Genomic DNA, 22,217 nt, shown 5'->3' with positions numbered 1-22,217 from the left:
AATAGAAAAAAACATGCTTGGTAAGTATTGATGCAAACTGTGACTTGTGTCCATTCTGAAACCAAGGAGACAAGTTTGCCCTTTGACAATTTCACTCGATGACAATGGACATTCTCATTGTTTCCTTCCCCTGTTTCCTTCCTAGTATGGAAACCTAACTCTCCCTGAAGATACAGCCATTGGAACTGTCATCTTAACCATCCAGGCCACCGACGCTGATGAACCGTATACGGGAAGTTCTAAAATCCTGTACCGAATTACACAGGGAGACAGTGAGGGACATTTGGAGATTGAAACAGATCCCGAAACCAATACTGGATATGTCAAGGTTAAAAAGGTAAATAGCACGTGGAATGGAATTTGTCTTTTTCAAAGGTTAATTTACTTAGGACCATTCAAGGACCTATAAGCAGAGGTGACATATTAGCAGTGACCTCTCAGGTGTGTGATGGACTCCTGGAACACTCTCAGTCATTCCTGTCCTCCCAAAAGACAGAAGGCAGGATTCTTGTTCTGGGTCTGTCACTAACTGACCAAGTAGCCTTTGCAGAGTGAGGTAGGATTGACAACTAAAATATATAAACTACAAGATAGAAAATTTTTTAGTATAAGTATGTCCCATGAAATACTTGACATACTTATACTAAAAAACTGCTTGTTGTTTACCTGCAATTCCAATATAACCAGTTGTTCTATATTTTTATTTGCTAAATCTTGGGCAAGGTGGTGCTCCGGGCTTTATTTCTCTCTTTGCAAATGTGGGGTATTAGACTAGATGAACCCTGTGAGCCCTTTAGGCTGTTAGACTCTTTATTCTAATGGGCCAGCCATTGGCTCCTCTTTAATAATGACTGGAAATTGGTAGGTCTCCTTTAATAGACAAGTTTTAATAAACAACTTTATTCTTTCACGGCTTCTTCCCTGCCTACCCCTTACTTTCATCTTTTATGGTATTGCTGCGTCCACTGGATCTTGCTTCGTCTCTCCCTTTGTAAGGACTGGGTAGTCTAGAGCCAAAATCTTGATTACCATGATACTTGCTTTTTAATAGAGGGTCTTCCCATCCTTCCCTCAGTCTAATCCCATCCCCTACTGTGTACAGCTGAAGTTTGACCCTTTCCTCCATGGCTGCCTCATTTATGCTTTAGAGCATGTAAACCGTTTACCAGATGACTCAATAGGAAGCAGCGCTTGTCATCCAATGTAGTTAGAATTAAAAGGGGTCAGAGTTACAGCAATTGAGACTTTGCAGACATGGTTGGATGCTGAAGGTTTGTAGGGCAGTGTGTTGGAGGCTGCAAAAGAAAGCTCTGGAGGAAAGTTTTGACCCAGAATAAAGGAAAGCTGAAGTAGAGGCTAAAAATGAAGACAGAATAATTTCACAGAAAATAGATAGAAGCACAGGGAGAAAAGTGCTAATGCTGAAGGAAGCCCTGGGGCAGAATCTCAGAATTCTGATACCTTTATGACTATATAACCTACTTCTGACAAAGGGCCTCGCTGAGTTGTAGCTGCGAGGTTTTTGTGTGGACCTACTCAAGACATTAGTATTTTGTGTGAGTCTGACATTTGGAAAAGGTGCCGTAACATCTTCCCCCTCTATTCATGGCTGCCTACATGGAGACAAAGAACCCAGAAGGAAAGGCCAATCTTCAGAGTTTGCAGTGGGTGGTCCAGGCAACATACGTGATCTTTTTGCAGGAGGTAGGGGCAGAGAGCTTCTATTCTCCCACAGGCCCAGAGCTCTCTAGGCATCTAAGAGAAGATAAAGCCCTGTCCATCTCAGTATGAATGAGTCCCACATGTCAGTAATTTCTCATGGTGGCTTGTTGTGAGTCAAGTTAATTGGACCATTTGTGGCTAAAGGGCACCTATAGGGAAAAATTGGTAACCTTGATGGTTAGCGGTAGGTAAGTGCTGTAAGTATCCTCCCACGTGCTCTTGACACGAGGAGGTATGTTACAGTACAGCAGGCCTCTGGCCAAAATCTTTGTCACATCCTTATTTTGTTTGTGGTTATATTCCAAGTGTCCAGAATATCGCCTGGCACATGGTAGAGGTTCAATAAACATTGGTTGAGTTGAATAGATAATTGAATTCTGTGCCATGTACAATGAATAACAAGCTGGGACAAAAAACATCATCCAACTTGTGCTTTCGGCTTGTGACGTCCCAGCTCTCTGTCCCTCAGGCACTGTGGGCACAGTACTCTATTGAGAGGATTCATCTGACTGTCCACAGAAAAGGTGTTGATACACACAACAGAACTGGCGTCCTGGAACTATGAAGGCTATAAGCTGCTGGACTAGCCAGATGCCACACTCTTGTTCATTTAATGACCAAGAGATATACTATATTGTTAACCAAGCTGCATGTCTTGAATACCACTAATATCACAAAACCTCTTTGTAGGATCACTTTGCTAATTAACAAACCTTCTAGTGCAGCTTGAGATAGTGTGAGCTCAAAAACTGTAGAAGCTGCCTCTGGAGTGTGGATCTCTGATTAGGATCTGTCAAATGCTAAGTGACAGCCAGCCCAGAGGTGTGGATTCTTGATGAGGATACACTAGATGTTAGCCAACTGCCCCTAGGCTGTGTGTACTCACACTGACAGATGTATGTATTCATAGAGTTTTCAGTATTTTAAATAAATTAGACTCTATTATGTGGTTTTTCGCGTGTAACTTAGCCTTACTTCTAATTCCCGCCCCATTAAGCTATCCATTGCTTCAGGACCATTGTGTTGATCATTTTTAAAAAATTTAAAATCCCAATGTAGACTACTTTTTTTTTTTTTTTTGCCGTACGCGGGCCCCTCACTGTTGTGGCCTCTCCCGTTGTGGAGCACAGGCTCCGGACGCGCAGGCTCAGCGGCCATGGCACACGGGCCCAGCCGCTCCACAGCATGTGGAAACTTCCCGGACCAGGGCACGAACTCATGTCCCCTGCATCAGTAGGTGGACTCTCAACCACTGCGCCACCAGGGAAGCCCCAGACTACTTTTATTTCCTAATATTTTCTTCATTTTTTTTAACGTCTTTATTGGAGTATAATTGCTTTACATTGTTGTATTATTTGCTGCTGTATAACAAAGTGAATCAGCTCTACATATACATACATCCCCATATTTCCTCCCTCTTGCGACTCCCTCCCACCCTCCCTATCCCACCCCTCTAGGTGGTCACAGGGCACCAAACTGATCTCCCTGTGCTATGTGGTTGCTTCCCACTAGCTATCTATTTTACAATTGGTAGTGTATATATGTCCATGCCACTCTCTCACTTTGTCCCAGCTTACCCTACCGCTCCCCATGTCCTCAAGCCCATTCTCTACTTCTGCGTCTTTATTCCTGTCCTGCCCCTAGGTTCTTCAGAACTACTGGATTTTTTTCTTTAGATTCCATATATATGTGTTAGCATATGGTATTTGTTTTTCTCTTTCTGACTTACTTCACTCTGTATGACAGACTCTAGGTCCATCCACCTCACTACAAATAACTCAATTTTGTTTCTTTTCATGGCTGAGTAATATTCCATTGTATATATGTGCCACATCTTCTTTATCCATTCATCTGCTGATGGACACTTAGGTGGCTTCCATGTCCTGGCTATTGTAAATAATGCTGCAATGAATATTGTGGTACATGTCTCTTTTAGAATTACGGTTTTCTCAGGGTATATGCCCAGTAGTGGGATTGCTGGGTCGTATGGTAGTTCTATTTTTAGTTTTTTAAGGAACCTCCATACTGTTCTCCATAGTGGTTATATCAATTTACATTCCCACCAACAGTGCAAGAGGGTTCTCTTTTCTCCACACCCTCTCCAGCATTTGTTGTTTGTAGATTTTTTGATGATGGCCATTCTGAACAGGGTGAGGTGATACCTCATTATAGTTTTGATTTGCATTTGTCTAATGATTAGTGATGTTGAGCATCTTTTCATGTGTTTGTTGGCAATCTGTATATCTTCTTTGGAGAAATGTCTATTTAGATCTTCTGCTCATTTTGGGATTGGGTTGTTTGTTTTTTTGATATTGAGCTGCATGAACTGCTTGTATATTTTGGAGATTAATCCTTTGTCTGTTGATTCATTTGCAAATACATTCTCCCATTCTGAGGGTTGTCTTTTTGTCTTGTTTATGGTTTCCTTTGCTGTGCAAAAGCTTTTAAGTTTCATTAGGTCCCATTTCTTTCTTTAGTTTTTAAATTTCCATTTCTCTAGGAGGTGGGTCAGAAAGGATCTTACTGTGATTTATGTCATAGAGTGTTCTGCCTATGTTTTTCTATAAGAGTTTTATAGTGTCTGGCCTTACATTTAGGTCTTTAATCCATTTTGAGTTTATTTTTGTGTATGGTGTTAGGGAGTGTTTTAATTTCATTCTTTTACATGTACCTGTGCAGTTTTCCCAGCACCACTTATTGAAGAGGCTCTCTTTTCTCCATTGTATATTCTTGCATCCTTTATCAAAATAAGGAGACCATATGTGCGTGGGTTTATCTCTGGGCTTTCTATCCTGTTTCATTGATCTATATTTCTGTTTTTGTGCCAGTACCATATTGTCTAGATTACTGTAGCTTTGTAGTATAGTCTGTAGTTGGGGAACCTGGTTCCTCCAGCTCCATTTTTCTTTCTTAAGATTGCTTTTGCTACTTGGGGTCTTTTGTGTTTCCATACAAATTGTGAAATTTTTTGTTCTAGTTCTGTGAAAAATGCCATTGGTGTTTTGGTAGGGATTGCATTGAATCTGTAGATTGCTTTGGGTAGTAGAGTCATTTTCACAATGTTGATTCTTCCAATCCAAGAACATGGTATATCTCTCCACCTGTTTGTGTTGTCTTTAATTTCTTTCATCAGTGTCTTATAGCTTTCTGCATACAGGTCTTTTGACTCCTTAGGTAGGTTTATTCCTAGATATTTTATTCTTTTTGCTGAAATGGTAAATGGAAGTGTTTCCTTCATTTCTCTTTCAGATTTTTCATCATTAGTGTATAAGAATGCCAGAGATTTCTGTGTATTAATTTTGTACCTGCTACTTTACCAAATTCATTGATTAGCTCTAGTAGTTTTCTGGTAGCATCTTTTGGATTCTCTATGTATAGTATCATGTCATCTGCAAACAGTGACAGTCTTATTCCTTCTTTTACAGTTTGGATTCCTTTTATTTCTTTTTCTTCTCTGATTGCTGTGGCTAAAACTTCCAAAACTATGTTGAATAATAATGGTGAGAGTGGGCAACCTTGTCTTGTTTCTGATCTTAGTGGAAATGGTTTCAGTTTTTCACCATTGAGAATGATGTTGGCTGTGGGTTTGTCATATATGGCCTTTATTATGTGGAGGAAAGTTCCCTCTATGCCTACTTTCTGGAGGGTTTTTATCATAAATGGGTGTTGAATTTTGTCAAAAGCTTTTTCTCTATGCATTGAGATGATCATATGTTTTTCATCCTTCAATTTGTTACTATGGTGTATCATATTGATTGATTTGCATATATTGAAGAATCCTTGAATTCCTGGGATAAACCTCTCTTGATCATGGTGTATGATCCTTTTAATGTGCTGTTGGATTCTGTTTGCTAGTATTTTGTTGAGGATATTTGCATCTATGTTCATCAGTGATATTGACCTGTAGTTTTCTTTTTTTGGTAACATCTTTGTCTTGTTTCGGTATCATGATGATGGTGGCCTCGTAGAATGAGTTTGGGAGTATTCCTCCCTTTGCTATATTTTGGAAGAGTTTGAGAAGGATAGATGTTAGCTCTGCTCTAAATGTTTGTGAATGTTCTAAATGTTTCACCTGTGAATCATTCGGGTCCCGGGATTTTGTTTGATGAAGATTTTTAATCACAGTTTCAATTTCAGTGCTTGTGATGTGTCTGTTTGTATTTTTAATTTCTTCCAGTCTCAGTCTTGGAAGGTTGTACTTTTCTAAGAATTTTTCCATTTTATTGGCATATAGTTGCTTGTAGTAATCTCTCATGATCCTTTGTATTTCTGCAGTATCAGTTATTACTTCTCCTTTTTCATTTCTAAGTCTGTTGATTTGAGTCTTCTCCCTTTTCTTCTTGATGAGTCTGGCTAATAGTTTATCAATTTTGTTTATCTTCTCAAAGAACCAGCTTTTAATTTTATTGATCTTTACTATCATTTCCTTCATTTCTTTTTCATGTATTTTTGATCTGATCGTTATGATTTATTTCTTTCTGCTAACTTAGGGTTTTTTGGTTATTCTTTCTCTAATTGCTATAGATGTAAGGATACATGGTTTTTTGAGATTTTTCTTGTTTCTTGAGGTAGAATTGTAGTGCTATAAACTTCCCTCTTAGAAATGCTTTTGCTATATCCCACAGGTTTTGGGCCATCGAGTATTCATTGTCATTTGTTTGTAGGTATTTTTTAATTTCCTCTTTGATTTCTTGAGTGATCTCTTGGTTATTTAGTAGCGTGTTGTTGAGCTTCCTTGTGTTTGTATTTTTTACAGTTTTTTTTTCCTGTAATTGATATCTAGTCTCATAGCATTGTGGTCAGAAAAGATAATTGATATGATTTCAATTTTCTTAAATTTACCAAGGCTTGATTTGTGACCCAAGATGTGATCTATCCTGGAGAATGTTCCATGAGTACTTGAGAAGAAAGTGTATTCTGTTGTTTTTGGATGGAATATCCTATAAATATCAATTAAGTCCATCTTGTTTAATGTATCATTTAAAGCTTGTGTTTCCTTATTTATTTTCATTTTGGATTATCTGTCCATTGGTGAAAGTGTGGTGTTAAATTCTCCTACTATTATTGTGTTACTGTCACTTTCCCCTTTTATGGCTGTTAGCATTTGCCTTATGTATTGATGTGCTCCTATGTTGGGTGCATAAATATTTACAATTGTTATATCTTCTTCTTGGATTGATCCCTTGATCATTATGTAGTGTTCTTCTTTGTCTCTTGTAATAGTCTTTATTTTAAAGTCTGTTTTGTCTGATATGAGAATTGCTACTCCAGCTTTCTTTTGATTTCCATTTGCATGGAATATCTTTTTCCATCCTCTCACTTTCAGTCTGTATGTGTCCCTAGGTCTGAAGTGAGTCTCCTGTAGACAGCATATATATGGGTATTTTTTCATATCCACTCAGCCAGTCTACGTCTTTTGGTTGGAGCTTTTAATCCATATACATTTAAGGTAATTATTGATATGTATGTTCCTATTACCATTTTCTTAATTGTTTTGTGTTTGTTATTGTAGGTCTTTTCCTTCTCTTGTGTTTCCTGCCTAGAGAAGTTTCTTTAGCATTTGTTGTAAGGCTGGTTTGGTGGTGCTGAATTCTCTTAGCTTTTGCTTGTCTGTAAATGTTTTAATTTCTCAGTGAATCTGAATGAGATTCTTGCTGGGTAGAGTAATCTTGGTTGTAGGTTTTTCCCTCTCATCACTTTAAATATGTCCTGTCACTCCCTTCTGGCTGCAGAGTTTCTGCTGAAAGATCAGGTATTAACCTTATGGGGATTCCCTTGTATGTTATTTGTTGCTTTACCCTTGCTGCTTTTAATATTTTTTCTTTGTATTTAATTGTTGATAGTTTGATTAATATGTCTCTTGGCCTGTTTCTCCTTGGATTTATCCTGTATGGGACTCTTTGTGCTTCCTGGACTTGATTAACTATTTCCTTTCCCATATTAGGGAACTTTTCAACTATAATCTCTTTAAATATTTTCTCACTCCCTTTCTTTTTCTCTTCTTCTTTGGGTCCCCTATAATTCGAATGTTGGTGCATTTAATGTTGTCCCAGTGGTCTCTGCGATTGTCCTCCACTCTTTTCATTCTTTTTTCTTTATTCTGCTCTGCAGTAGTTATTTCCACTATTTTATCTTCCAGGTCACTTATCCATTCTTCTGCCTCACTTATTCTGCTATTTTTTCCTTCTAGAGAATTTTTAACTTCATTTATTGTGGTGTTTACCATTGTTTGCTCTTTAGTTCTTCTAGGTCCTTGTTAAAGGTTTCTTTATTTTCTCCATTCTGTTTCCATGGTTTTGGATCATCTTTGCTATCATTACTCTGAATTCTTTTTCAGGTAGACTGCCTATTTCCTATTCATTTGTTTGGTCTGGTGGGTTTTTACCTTGCTCCATCATTTGCTGCATATATCTCTGTCTTCTCATTTTGCTTAACTTACTGTGTTTGGGGTCTCCTTTTCACAGCCCGCAGGTTTGTAGTTCCTGTTGTTTTTGGTGTCTGCCCCCAGTGGGTAAGATTAGTTCAGTGGGCTGTGTAAGCTTCCTGGTGGAGGGGACTGGTGCCTGTGTTCTGGTGAATGAGGCTGGATCTTGTCTTTCTGTTGGGCAGGACCACGTCCAGTGGTGTATTTTGGGGTGTCTGTGGACTTATTATGATTTTAGGCAAACTCTCTGGTAATGGGTGGAGTTGTGTTCCTGTCTTGCTAGTTGTTCTGCATGAGGTATCCAGCACTGGGGCTTGCTGGTCATTGAGTGGAGCTGGGTCTTAGCGTTGAGATGGAGATTTCTGGGAGAGCTCTTGCTGATTGATATTATGTGGGGCCAGGAGGTCTCTGGTGGCCCAATGTCCTGAACTCAGCTCTCCCACCTCAGAGGCTCAGGCCTGGCACCTGGTTAGAGCACCAAGACCCTGTCAGCCACACAGCTCAGAAGAAAAGGGAGAAAAAATTGAAAGAAAGAAAAATAAATAAAATTAATAAACTAAAAAAAAATTTTAGTTATTAAAATAAAAAAATTTAAAAAAGAAGAGAGCAGCCAAACCAATAAACAAATCCACCCATGATAACAAGTGCTAAAAACTGAACTAAGATAACCATATAAATCAGAAACTAGTCAGTCGCATACAACAAACCCAAAGTCTACAGTTGCTCCCAAAGGCCACCACCTCAATTTTGGGATGATTCATTGTCTATTCAGGTATTCCACAGATGCAGCGTACATCAAGTTGATTGTGGAGATTTAATCTGCTGCTCCTGAGGCTGCACAGAGAAATTTCCCTTTCTCTTCTTTGTTTGCACAGCTCCTGGGGTTCAGCTTTGAATTTAGACCCGCCTCTGCATGTAGGTCATCCTCTGGTGTCTGTTCTTCGCCCAGACAGGAGGGGGTTAAAGGAGCTGCTGAATAGGGGGCTGTGGCTCACTCAGGCCGGGGGGAGGGAGAGGTATGAAATGCAGGGAGAGCCTGTGGCGGCAGAGGCCAGTGTGACGTAGCAACAGCCCAAGGCACGCCGTGTGTTCTACCGGGGAAGTTGTCCCTGGATCACAGGACCCCGGCAGTGGCGGGCTGCATAGGGTCCTGGTAGGGGAGGTGTGGATAGGAACCTGTGCTTGCACACAGGCTTCTTGGTGGCGGCAGCAGCAACCTTAGCGTCTCATGCCGGTCTCTGGGGTCCGCACTGATAGCCGTGGCTCGCACCCTTCTCTGAAGCTTGTTTAGACGGTGCTGTGAATCCCCTCTCCTCGTGCACCCCGAAACAATGGTCTCTTGCCTCTTAGGCAGGCCCAGATTTTTTCCTGAACTCCCTCCCGGCTAGGCATGGCGCACTAACCCCTTCAGGTTGTGTTCACGTCACCAACCCCAGTCCTCTCCCTGGGATCTGACCTCCAAAGCCCGAGCCTCAGCTCCCAGCCCCGCCCGCCCCGGCGGGTGAGCAGACAAGCCTCTCGGGCTGGTCGGCATGGATCCTCTGTGCGGGAATCTCTCCACTTTGCCCTCTGCACCCCCGTTGCTGTGCTCTCCTCCGTGGCTCTGAAGCTTCCCCCCTCCGCCAACCGCAGTCTCCCCCCGCGAAGTGGCTTCCTAGTGTGTGGAAACTTTTCCCCTTTCACAGCTCCCTCCCAGAGGTGCGGGTCCCGTCCCTATTCTTTTGTCTCTGTTTTTTCTTTTTTTTTTTTTTTTGCCCTACCCAGGTACGTGGGGAGTTTCTTGCCTTTTGGGAAGTCTGGGGTCTTCTGCCAGTGTTCAGTAGGTGTTCTGTAGGAGTTGTTCCACATGTAGATGTATTTCTGATGTATCTGTGGGGAGGAAGGTGATCTCCACGTCTTACTCCTCTGCCATCTTGAAGCTCCTCTCCCTGATATTTTCTTAATCACAATTCTATCAGCACCTGTTCATAGGAATTACAAATGTGCTAACGCAGGTAAAATTCACCAAGGAGCACACACTCCACAACTGAAGCCCCTTGTGCTTCATGAAGCACTTCTGCACAGGCTCCTTTTCTTCTCACGCTGACTCTGAGGGAGGCGGAAATAGCCCCGCTGTACAGATGAGGTTCAGGCCCACAGCAAGATACAGTCAGTCCCCCAGGGATGGCAGAGTTGGGAACTTGACCCCAGGCTTCTGACTCCCTTCAGGAAATGATTTCTGTTGGGGCCTGGCATTGCCATTTACTAGCTCTGCGACCTTGACCGAATGTTGTAACCTCAGACCTCAGTTTTCTGATCTGAAACATTGGTGAAATGGCAGCACCTTCTTGATAAGGACATTGGAGGATTCAGTGTGAAAATACATATATAGCTCTTAACACAGCCCCCAGCAGGTAGCAGTCAATTTAATGAATGTCCAGCATTATCTTAATTCTAATTAATTAGAGTGAGGGCAGAAGCCAGGATTCTGCCTGTGGATAGATGTGTTTTCGCTTCTTGCCAAGGGGACCAAACTTGTCTAATCCAAGAGTCAAATGGTGCCCACTGGGGACTGCTGACTCAGCCTCTCTATGGGAGGACCTGGAAATCAGTAATTTTAGTGCCTGCAAAGTGTTTCTCCTTTACTCTTGCATTACTACCACACTTCACTTTTGACACCAGGTTTGTGGGTTTTCCACACATCCAGCCATTATCCAACACCAGGCTGATGTCCTACAATTTAACTCAGTTCTGACACTGTCTACCTGGAGATAGCATCAGACCCCACAGGTTAAGGGCTCAGTCCCACAAGACTCCCCCGCACCCCACTTCAAAAGTCAATTGCAAGTCCTAGGTTTTCACCTGTACTTCTGACTGACTGGCTATAAATCAGAGGTTCCCATGACTCTCTCCTTGGGTTGGATCATTTGCTAGAACAGCTCACAGAGCTCAGGGAAACATATTTACCAATTTTTATTTAATAAAAGATATGATAAGGGATATAGATGAGCAGCCAGATGAGGAGATACATAGGGCGAGGTCTGGGAGGGCCCCAAGAGTAGGAGCTTCTGTCCCATGGAGTTAGGGTGTGTATCCACTTTCCCAGCACATGGATGTGTTCACTAACCCACAAGCTCTCTGAAGGCCTTACTTTGGGGATTTTTACTGAGGCTTCATCATGTAGACATGATTGATCATTAACTCAATCTCCAGCCCCTCTCCCCTTCCGGGGGGGGTGGGGTGGGGTGGGTGTGGGGCTGAAAGTTCCAAGCTTCTAATCATGGCTTGGTCTTTCTTGTAACCAGCCCCCATCCTGAAACCATCCAAGGAGCCACCAAGAGTCACCTCATTAGAATAAAAGGCACTCCTATCATCCGGGAAGTTCCAAGGGATTTAGGAGCTCAGTGTCAGGAGCCAGGGGCAGAGACCAATATATACATTTTTTATTGTTTCAGTTGCCCCAAGTGATGCTTAGGATTAAGCAAGTTTTAGAAGTGCTGTCCTCTCTCTGTTTACTGCTGCCCCAAGCTCTCGCCTGTTGTGTGGTAGATCATCATACCCTTGGGACCAAGCAGGTGTCAGGAGCCAGGAAGCCTATTTCTTTGAGCCCTGCCTGGCTCATCAATAACTCTCCTGGCACCCCCTTTCTTGAAATTCAGGGATTTGTTTTGGCTTTAATTTTCTTTTTTTATACAAATTTTGTCACTTCTTCATTATGGCTGATTCTTTTTCATTCTTAGTACGTGACTTATTTTTGACCAGCAAGGGTATCATCTGGAAAACTAATGTGCACTTTTTCCTCATCACTGATGATTGGTGTAAATGTTAAATATCCCCCGTCTCAATTCCTTTCCTTCGGCACTTTATCTCTGCTTCCAGGTTGAATCTAAATCATGGGGTTTGACCTTTTGAGCAGTTGTATGCAGAAAAGCGATGGTGGCATGAGCATGTGTTTTCAGCTTACCTGAGGAGTAAGTTGCCCAGATGGGCCCGAGGTAATCCCAAGAGGCCGTGAGGGTCTCTTGACCTGGCTTTGCAGACCTGCCATGTCATGAAAGACAGTATACGTGGTTTGACAAGGCTCGTCCTTGATTCAACTCTGCTGATTATCATTTGCAAATTTAGCACCTTCCATTTCTAATTTTATCCCTGGAAAACTTGGTTCAGTGTTTTTCCTGGTGTGAAAGTTAAGCAGACTGATTGATGGCAGACTGATTCTTCCATTCAGTAAGTGTTTCAGGAGCACTGACACCCTCTCCTAGGAGGGTGACTCCCAAGAGACTGACACTGGTCTCCCTGCCCAGGTCAGATGAATTCAAATCCACCCCTCCCATGGCTGCTCCCAGAGTTAACTTTCTACAACACAAATCCCCGCCCCTTGTCAGTCTTGTGCTCACCACCTCTCTCTGCCCATCAAGGATAAAGTCCCAACTTCTTAGCTTGATGTGTATCTTCTCTGTCATCTCTCTCTTCTCTCAGCTTCACATGTTCTGTTCTGGTAACACAGGCTGCTCCACCTCTGCAGATATACCATCTCATTTCTTTACCCCTCACCTCTGGTGACCACATGAAGGGATGGAAAAGCCAGGGAGGGGACTTAGGACCTGATGGTAAGAATGGGGGGTGTGCATCCTCTGCCTGAGCACATAGAACGCTGTGCTGCCTGTCTGAGCTTGGGTGTGGCCGGACCCACAAGGAACAGAGTGCTGTGTCCTTTATCCACACGGCAGGCTTGCTCTGGGGGCCGCTGCCTTCCTGCTCCATCAACCAGACCTTCTCAGTTTGACACCCCTGCCCTTATCCCCTGAGATGATGAATGGGTCCCTGGGAGTCAGATGCTCCAGCTTGCACACACTTCCTCACAAACCCCCAGGTGAGCGGCCCTTTCAGACCATGTGGTAGTGATCAAGAGGTCATCATGGGGTTGTGCCCTGCGGGCAATGGGTGCTTATGTCTATGAAAAACCTCATTTCTACATCGTAGCTAGCTTACAAAATTTTATATCCTGTATTTTAACAAAGGTCAATTGATTCTTATTTTCTATCTCAAATGACCTTGAGTCTTCATACTTAATTCTTTCTCTTCCATATGGGCAAACTTTCTATTATACTTTCTTTTGAACTAGAAGTTGGGTTGTGATGTTGTGTGTGTTTGTGTGTACGTGGAGGAGAGGGTTTCTAGAGAGTGGGGATTTTCTCCAGAATCTCTTTCCCACTGGAGTCTGCGAGGGCTTGAGAAGGACCAAGGCCTTCTCATTTTTATCTATCCTAATGGATATACTATGGGCACTGCATGTCAGGGAAGTGATGAGAAGCAAAGAAGAATATAACACAACTCCTCTTCTCAGAGAGCTCATGGTCAATAAGGATCTAGAATATATAACCAAACAATTAGAATCCTGAGTTAAGTATGATGAGATTACAGATGACATGGAGCTCACCCATTTGGGGATAGAGAGGAAGGTCCAGGGAAGCCAATATGGTGAGGACAGCATTGAGACAATTTTTGACTGAGGGGGAGAATTTTTTCAGATGTTGGGGAAGGGCAGGCCAAGCTAATGCAATCATGTGTCAATTTTTCTCTTCATGAAAGGATACTACCATTTTTGTTTAACTGATGAGCAACTGATATAAACTCAAGTTAAAGAGCTGACAGCTCACCAGGAGATCCTGGGTCCTCCAGGCCTGGAAGAGTGAATAAAACAGTGCAGTTCCCATAATCTATAATGTGCCTTTTGGGCTTTACTTTGGTTCCTTCATCTTTTTGAGGTCATGGGTACCTTTGAGACTCTGACAAAAGCTACATATCCTCCCCCTACCAAAAGATTCACATATGAACATATGTATTGTTAAACAACAAAAATTCAATTGAGTAAACTTAAGGATCAAATTGGCTTTATTAAATACTTCATAAATCAAGTGTCATCCCATTTAGCAATTAGAAAGAAGCTCCACCAAGCTGTAGAAAAGAAAAGATTTTTTAAAGGTAGAAAGGGGGCGGACAAAGGAAATTATTAGCGAAGAATGCATTGCTTCAGACAAGGCTGCCCCCCTAAGGGGAAAAAAAGGGCCTATGGGGTGGATTACCTCACTAGTGCTGACCAGATAATTCAAGACTGACTGGTTAAAGGTTGCATTCCTGGAGCAGGGATTGAAACTGCAATAGGTTAGTTATTAAGTTTTGATTTGCTTACGTGGGGTTTAGCACAAGTGACTCCATTTTGGGCCTGCTGTTTCTTTTTAACAATTTTCCCCTTTTGATCAGACTCTCAGCTTATCTGAGAGATGTGATCAAAATGTAAGGCATTAAATGCCACTATCACATACCTCTCTGTAGTTCTCTCAGCTTCTGTTGATCCTCTGTGTGGTACTCACAAGTCATAATGTTTTTTCACTTAATCTCTGTGATAGTCACAGGCATCAGCTTCTGGTTCACAATTTTTAAGTTGGTCATTCTCTTTGTCTCTTTTCTGATGCTCTAGTCTTAGGGAGACTTGGTAGTTAGCAGTTGTGAGCATGCATTTAATGCTTTTTTTTTTTTTTTTGCGGTACGTGGGTCTCTCACTGTTATGGCCTCTCCCGTTGTGGAGCACAGGCTCCGGACACGCAGGCTCAGCAGCCATGGCTCACGGGTCCAGCCGCTATGCGGCATGTGGAATCTTCCCGGACCGGGGGCACGAATCCGTGTCCCCTGCACCGGCAGGCGAACTCTCAACCACTGCGCCACCAGGGAAGCCCTGCATTTAATGCTTTTGAGAGAATACAGCACATGAGGGCGAGTACTCTGATTCTAACAAGCAGGATAATTCCCAATGTTTGGAGAGCACTTTGGAGCCATGGTCCCCAAGACCCAAACCAATCAAATCAAATAAGTCAAAGAAAGACTCCATGGCAGAAGTAACCCTTTTAAGCCAAGAGAAGTGGCTTGCTCAGTGATCTTATGGAACTGAATTTCAGCTTCCCCAGAAGTGTTACTCCAGGTGCAGCAGGTGGTGTTGGCCACAGTGCAGACAGCTCCTTGCTCAGCTAAAAGAGAATCAAGGGCTCTATTATTATCAAGAACAACTTGGGCCAGAAAGTCTAAAGATTTTTTTGTTGGACAGCTATTGCTCTAACAGAGGATTTTTCAATATGTTTCAATATTTTCAAGAGTTAAGGAAAGGTTCCTGATCTAGTCTCATTTACATATACTCTTTTTTTTTTTCTCTCATTTACATATACTCTTAACTGGGGAAGTATGGCCCTGCTAAAGGAAGTGAATCCTGAGTCATGAATACCTCTTGATAATTCCTTTCTAACTCAATGATGTAAATCCAGGGGAGTCAACCAATGAGGTGTCTCAGTTTGTTTGTGAACATTTAGGGAAGCAGTTAGATAACCTAAGAGACATTGCCTGATATGTACCAGCCGTCTAGGTACATAAAAAGAATGACAACCACCACAGACAAAGATAAATCCTGTCGGGACACAAATCACTTCCACCAAGGTGGCACTGTTAATAGATTCACTTGCAGGGATAGTTGCATTTGCCTGTTCAAGCTAGATGTCAGTTAGGTTTTCTCCTAGCCTGAAATAGTAGTTGTTTTAAACTTCAGAGGTTACCTCCCTTAGCAATGGCCTGGAAGATACAGATGATGGTGTTACCTTTCCAGGCCAATGCCAGAGTAAAAGAAAGGGAAAGAAAAAAAAGTTTCTTTTTCAGTTGAAGTGTGAAGTCTTGATGTGGTGTCTTGGAAGGAAGCATCTACCTCAGGGTCAGCTACTTCTCTTCCCAGTCAATTTGATTTGGAGATTTCCAGCATTTGTATAAGACCAGATGTCAGGTGGAGTCCTCTTCAGCTGTGAGATGTGTATCCAAGGTTTAAGACCCTGAAGTTTGGCTGCCATCAGGGTAGTGAGGAGGACCTGTTATAGTCCCTTCCAAGGAGATTCAAGGGCAGTCTTTGTTCTTAGTGATTCCAATTCGGAAGGGTGGGAGAAAACTGGAAACATTAGTTTGGAAAGTTGTAGCCAGATATTTGAGGCAAGTAGAAAAATTCAGGATCCAATCCAGTTTTCATGTATATAACAAATCCTTAAAGATAATTAGCAGGATTAGAATCTAATATAGATAAAGGTGCAAACATAATTTATTAAGCAGTTAATAAATTTAAGAAGTTATTCCTGCATTTTAAAAAAATTCTTTTTTAGGATAATCCTACTAAAACTTAATTTGTTTGCATTAAATTTGCCTTGATTATTTACATAAGTGCAACAAGAATAGTGATTGACTATATAAGCTCTTTTTAAGATTGCTTTGCTGGAAACTTGGAAGCAAGGTACTCTCTGAGTCTATGTACATCTCTCTCAAATGTGACAATTCAGTCCAAGCCTTGGTAATATGGTCAATGTTTCCAGTTGTGTTCCATTACAGGAGAACAGATTCTTATTGAACTTATGTGAATGACTACCTATATTGCCATGAAAAGAATACATTAAGAGTTTCTAAATTCTGGAGAGATCATGTAGAAAAAAAATGTCATTTTTGTTTACAAAGGTATAGTGTATCAATTGCTGTAAGTCATAGATCGCTTAAGTGAAAAGATTTCTTTAAATCTGGAAAACCAAAGCATTAAGGAACCAGCAGTGTTTTAAAAGTCATACAAATTATAATCAGTCATCCTCCTCATTTTATTTAATCCAATGTAATTAATACTTGCTCTGTTTGAATCAAGTTTTTCCACTAGTTCTGGAAATTCTTACTCAGTTTAGTTTTATGATCTTAAAATGATCAGAGGGCTTCCCTGGTGGCGCAGTGGTTGGGAGTCCGCCTGCCGATGCAGGGGACGCGGGTTCGTGCCCCGGTCTGGGACGATCCCACATGTCACGGAGTGGCTGGGCCCGTGAGCCATGGCCGCTGAGCCTGCGCGTCTGGAGCCTGTGCTCCGCAATGGAAGAGGCCACAACAGTGAAAGGCCCGCGTACCGCAAAAAAAAAACAACAAAATGATCAGAAACCTGTATTCTAGAATACCTGTCAGAGTCCTTTTTATGGATTTCTCTGAAGATGAAGCAATTTTGTAGGAACGTTTTTGCAAAAGCATTAGAATAAAAATTTAACTATCTGTAAATGACAAAATCCTTAAAATGCCCATTATTAAAGATCTGATGAGAATTCATTATAATGGAATTGACAAGGAAATTTGGTTATTTTTGTAATATGTAATGTTTAAGATAATAATTACAATTATGACTGATAACATCATACCAGGATATAATAGATTTCCAGGAATTTTATCCCATTTCTGTAACACTTATAACATGTATCTATACAAATATAACATAAAGAAGGCTCAGTATTACTTGTTTGACGATTTTTCCCATGTAATTTAACATATCAAATAAGCCTAATTAGTGTCACATCTCTCTTTTCATAAGGAGAAAGAAGAAATCTTTTCTGATTTTTCCAAAGGCCCTATGGAAAATCCCAAAGTTATTTCCAGGTCAAAAAGACTTCACTTAGAATTTGATTTGGGGAAGTTTGCCAAAAAATTCAAAAGGTTTTGGACACTTGGCTAAAAAGGATCACAGATCATTATGAAACAATACTTAATTATCCACTTAATTATCCAAAGTGACAATAAAAGATTTCAAGAGCAAATGCAATAAGTTACATATTTCTGAGCCAAACTTTGCTCTTTTAATATTGAGAAGACTCAGTTTACTTAAGTAATCAAAGACCTGATAATAAAGATATAAAACACAAAAAATTATTTTGATAAAACACAAAATCTTTGCTTTCCAGGCAGGTTATTTTAAAGATAAAGAAAAAACTTTGTTTAAATTTCTTATTAAGAGTAGATCTCATTTATTAGTAAATCTAATAAAACTTTGTCCTTTTAACAGAGGAAAGAAAATTAAGTTTTAGTTTTACATAAGTATACTACTGGTGTTAAAGCTTATTTTAAAACCCTTATAATAACAATTTAATTTTTAGCCAACTTGACCACACAAGATTTCCTCATTTTCCCTCTCTTTTTCTGTTTCTCTCTTTCATTCTTCTTAACTTCCTATATCCATAGTTTGTCCTTTTTTTTCCTTCCCATTTTGAAATAACTAGTTTTACTTTAGAGCAAAATCACTTTTATTTCCCTCAACAAAATGTATCTCCATACTTCATACCCTTTTAACCAAAAAAAAAAAAACAAAACTCCAAAACAAAAAACATATCCAATTTTCCTTGCATACAGAGTCGTTTCTTATTATTTTTACATATTGCATATTATATTATATATAATATATATTATATATTGCATATATTAGAATTCTTAACCCTTAGAAACCTTAATTTATAGTGAAAACTTAGTAAGCAGTTGTGAACTATTCCACTAGCATTCTTTAGATTAGCAAATTTGTGAATACATTTCATAATTTTTAGAAATACATGCTTCTTCATAGTAAAATTTTTAATGTGGCAAAAACCATATATACTAATAGAGCCAAATGTCTTTAGTTCCTCTGCAAAAGGAAACCAAAAGTAGGTAAAAATCTACGTTCAGTAATTAATGTTTTAGTATTTTATATTATTTAGAAGTGATCTAGATATTCAATGAACTTCTATCATTTAATTTAGCAAAATGCTAAGGGTGTAAGTTATTAAAGAGAGACTAAGTACACATACCATAAAATATAATTATTGCAGAAAAAAGTTTACCTAAAAACTCTTATCCCACTTACATCTATCTAAATCACTTGCTCCCAACTATTATGTTTAGATTACCCATGAAAACTTCATGAGACATTAGACAAAGTCAGCCATCACCACAAGCTTTTTTTTTTTTAAATTTTTTGCTGACAAACTTTGTAACAGAGATAACATGGACTTATTTGACTAATAAACCCATGTAGAATAAAATTTGTGTGCCTGTATTATATTCAGTGTAATTCTAGACACATTCTATTTTAATTAAACCAGCAACTTTAAATTAACTTTGATATAAAATATTTTCCCAGGATATATAAAACTGAAAAACATTTGGATTAGCCTCTATTATATTTTTGAGACTTTCTATGAAGACTACATTTATATAAATGCTTGTTTGTTTAAGCCAGCTAAATAGAACTCTTTTGTAAATGAGTCTTAGCAATACCATACATCTGCAACACACGTATATGTAGACACACATGAACATACAGACGGATGCAGAGACCTTATCACATCTGTTTTACTAGTTATTAGAAGAGTTGAATTTAAGTTGTTTTTTTTGGTCCTAAATTTCTAATGACCTTTCCCCTTTTTGTTTTTCTTCTGATAAAACTTACCTCCCTAAAGTTTGTACTTTAACATTTACATCTCAGAGGCGCAGGGAAAGAATGCAAGTTATAAGCCTTTTAAGATAAAATAGGGGCGGTTTGGAGATTGGTAAAAGGAATAGGTGAACTTTGAATCGCCTCTAGAGCTGCATATCTAGTTTTGCAAAGATTTGTAAGATGAAAAGAATTGCTCTTGATTCCTCAAGGGATTGGTTTGAAACCTAAATGACATCATCAATAGCTTGTCAGTTTTCAGCCTGTTTAAATGGTAAATGTTTCTGGCAGTATTAAAGAACTCCATGGACCCAAGAGGTATCCTCAAAGAGGGTGCAAAGGTTACTACCTTTCTAGGATCCAGAGTTACTCCCAAAGATAGCGAAAGGAAAAAACTGACAGCCTGCTTGCCCTAGGTAGGCAGAAAGCCAAGCTAAGCTCTTATTTTATTAATAAAAGGTAACTAATTAATAGTTTCTTCAGAGTGGAGAGGCAATTCAGACAGAAGATTACCAGAATGAATATTCAAATAAAGGAGGACGGAGGGGAGCAGTAGGAATTATGTCAGTCCTATAGTCTTTTTTGGGCACCTTTTATATCTCTAATTTTTTATTAGCCTTTTGCAACGAAATTTTCAATGACACTATTTTGGAAATTATAAGTCTTTTGGAGGCTTCTGCATGCCCATTAAAATAGATATTCCTTGATTTTAAGTGCAATTCTTTTTTTTTTTTTTTTTTCCGGTACGCGGGCCTCTCACTGTTGTGACCTCTCCCGTTGCGGGCACAGGCTCCGGACGTGCAGGCTCAGCGGCCATGGCTCACGTGCCCAGCCGCTCTGCGGCACGTGGGATCTGCCCGGACCAGGGCATGAACCCGTGTCCCCTGCATCGGCAGGCGGACTCTCAACCACTGTGCCACCAGGGAAGCCCTAAGTGCAATTCTTAAATGCTTTTATCTCATTGCAACGTTTGCTAGGACCCTTAGCAGCAAATGGAGTTCAACTTCCATTACTTTCTATTCAGCCATATTTGGGACCTCAGTCTGATGGTTACCAAGCCAAGTTCTTATGCACAAAATTCTAGGTTGTCTTTAGTAAAATTTTGGCCATTTTTTTGTAGGTATTTATAGCTCCTGAGACATAGTTTTTAGACATAAAATAAGCAGGTATGCTGGAAGGTGGCGCACTTAACTCTTTAGCGTTTATGGATCCCATTAGCTATGCTGAACTAATACCTAAAAGGGCTGTGCCACTGACTTGGGGATTGTGCATTGTTTTACCATGTATTGTACCTTGTTGCACAGAAATTTTCTTTAGGTTGGCAGGTGGTCTGTATCAATCTAACCTGTTCTATGACCAACTTATCCTAATACAGGAGTCTTTGAGTTAGGTGGTGAGCATTCTAATAGCCCTTAAATGCTCCATCTGTACCCACCAAATTTTGCAGCTTTTTTTTTTTTTTTTGGCTTCTGAGATCTCTGCTAGCAATAGCCCTTATCTACACAAAATAAGACAAACAAACATGTACACCTTAACACACCAGAGGTAATCAAGGGATGTTACTGCAGACTGACCAATAGAAGGTTGTGCACACCATCAGCAATTCCCAGCATGGATTAAGTCAACAGATTCCAGTAAATGGGGACTGTGGACTGGAACTAGGGAAAGGGATGCTATACAACCGAGGGGAACTTCAGACAGAACCAAGACCTAGGGACTCAGATTCTGCATGGAACCATCAGCCAGCTCAAGCTGACCCACTGAGCCCTGGACTGGAAAGCCAAGTGGATCAGGATCTAAACACAAAGAGAGTGGAGCTCAGAGGGGTTTACCCCCAGCTCTTGGAAATGGCAAGAAGGACAGTGAACTTAGAGTTTTTGAGGGGTACCACACCTGTGTTTCTCGTTGTCCTCAAAGCTGTTGTAAGTCTCCTCCAATCCCACCACTGCCACCAAATTTGTTAACAAAAATTCAACTGAGGAAATTTAAGGATCCAATTGACTTTAAATGGATTGGGCATTAGGAATCTAGCACATAGACGGAACCTCCGCCAAGCTGTAGAAAAGGAGAGGTTATTAAAGCAGAAAGCAGGCGGAAAAAGGAAATTATTAGCAAAGAATGCATTGTTTCAGGCAAGGTTGCCCTCCTAAAGGGAACAAAAGGGCCTATTGGGCAGATTACCTCACTAGTCCTGATGAGGTAATTCCAGGTTGATTGGTTAAAGGTTGCATTTCTGGGCAGGGGTTGAGACTGTAATTAGGTTAGGTATTAAGATTGGGTTTGTTGACATGGGGTTTAGCACAAGTGACCCCATTTTGGGCCTCCTGTTTCTTTTTAACAATGCAATATTTAGATTTTGGTTTCTAGGAGTTCATGGATCCCAGGAAACCCTTTCTTCCCCCTTTAGAAGCCCTACTTTAGGGTCTGTCTCACTCCTCAGCAGGTCTCTAGGATTAGGACTTTTTCCCCATAGAATTATGGATTCTGCCTTGAGAGGAACCTTAAAAGAATGTAAACCAATTGTTTGGGTGATATTTAAAAAAAAAACAATTGCTTAAATGATACTTAAGTCCTTTTATGCTAGCCTGATGTATTGTTTAAGCCTATTCTTTTTTTTTTTTTTTGCGGTACACGGGCCTCTCACTGCTGTGGCCTCCCCCGTCGCGGAGCACAGGCTCCGGACGCGCAGGCTCAGCGGCCATGGCTCACGGGCCCAGCCGCTCCGCGGCATGTGGGATCTTCGCAGACCGGGGCACGAACCCGTGTCCTCTGCATCGGCAGGTGGACTCTCAACCACTGCGCCACCAG

General features: G+C 40.7%; 1 protein-coding gene across 1 annotated transcript in view; it reads left to right on the top strand.

Annotated features, from left to right (window-relative positions):
- CDH17 (cadherin 17) overlaps positions 1-22,217 on the top strand; it is a 106,629-nt gene that overhangs the window by 67,240 nt on the left and 17,172 nt on the right. The window contains exon 12 of the mRNA XM_049700238.1: positions 146-337. Within this exon, the coding sequence (XP_049556195.1) occupies positions 146-337 (192 nt within the window). The remainder of the gene's footprint in view (positions 1-145; positions 338-22,217) is intronic.

This window comes from Orcinus orca, chromosome 17 (assembly GCF_937001465.1).
Source record: "Orcinus orca chromosome 17, mOrcOrc1.1, whole genome shotgun sequence".
NCBI lineage: Eukaryota > Metazoa > Chordata > Mammalia > Artiodactyla > Delphinidae > Orcinus > Orcinus orca.
Note: the sequence above shows the minus strand (reverse complement) of the source record. Positions and strands in the feature narration are given on the sequence as shown.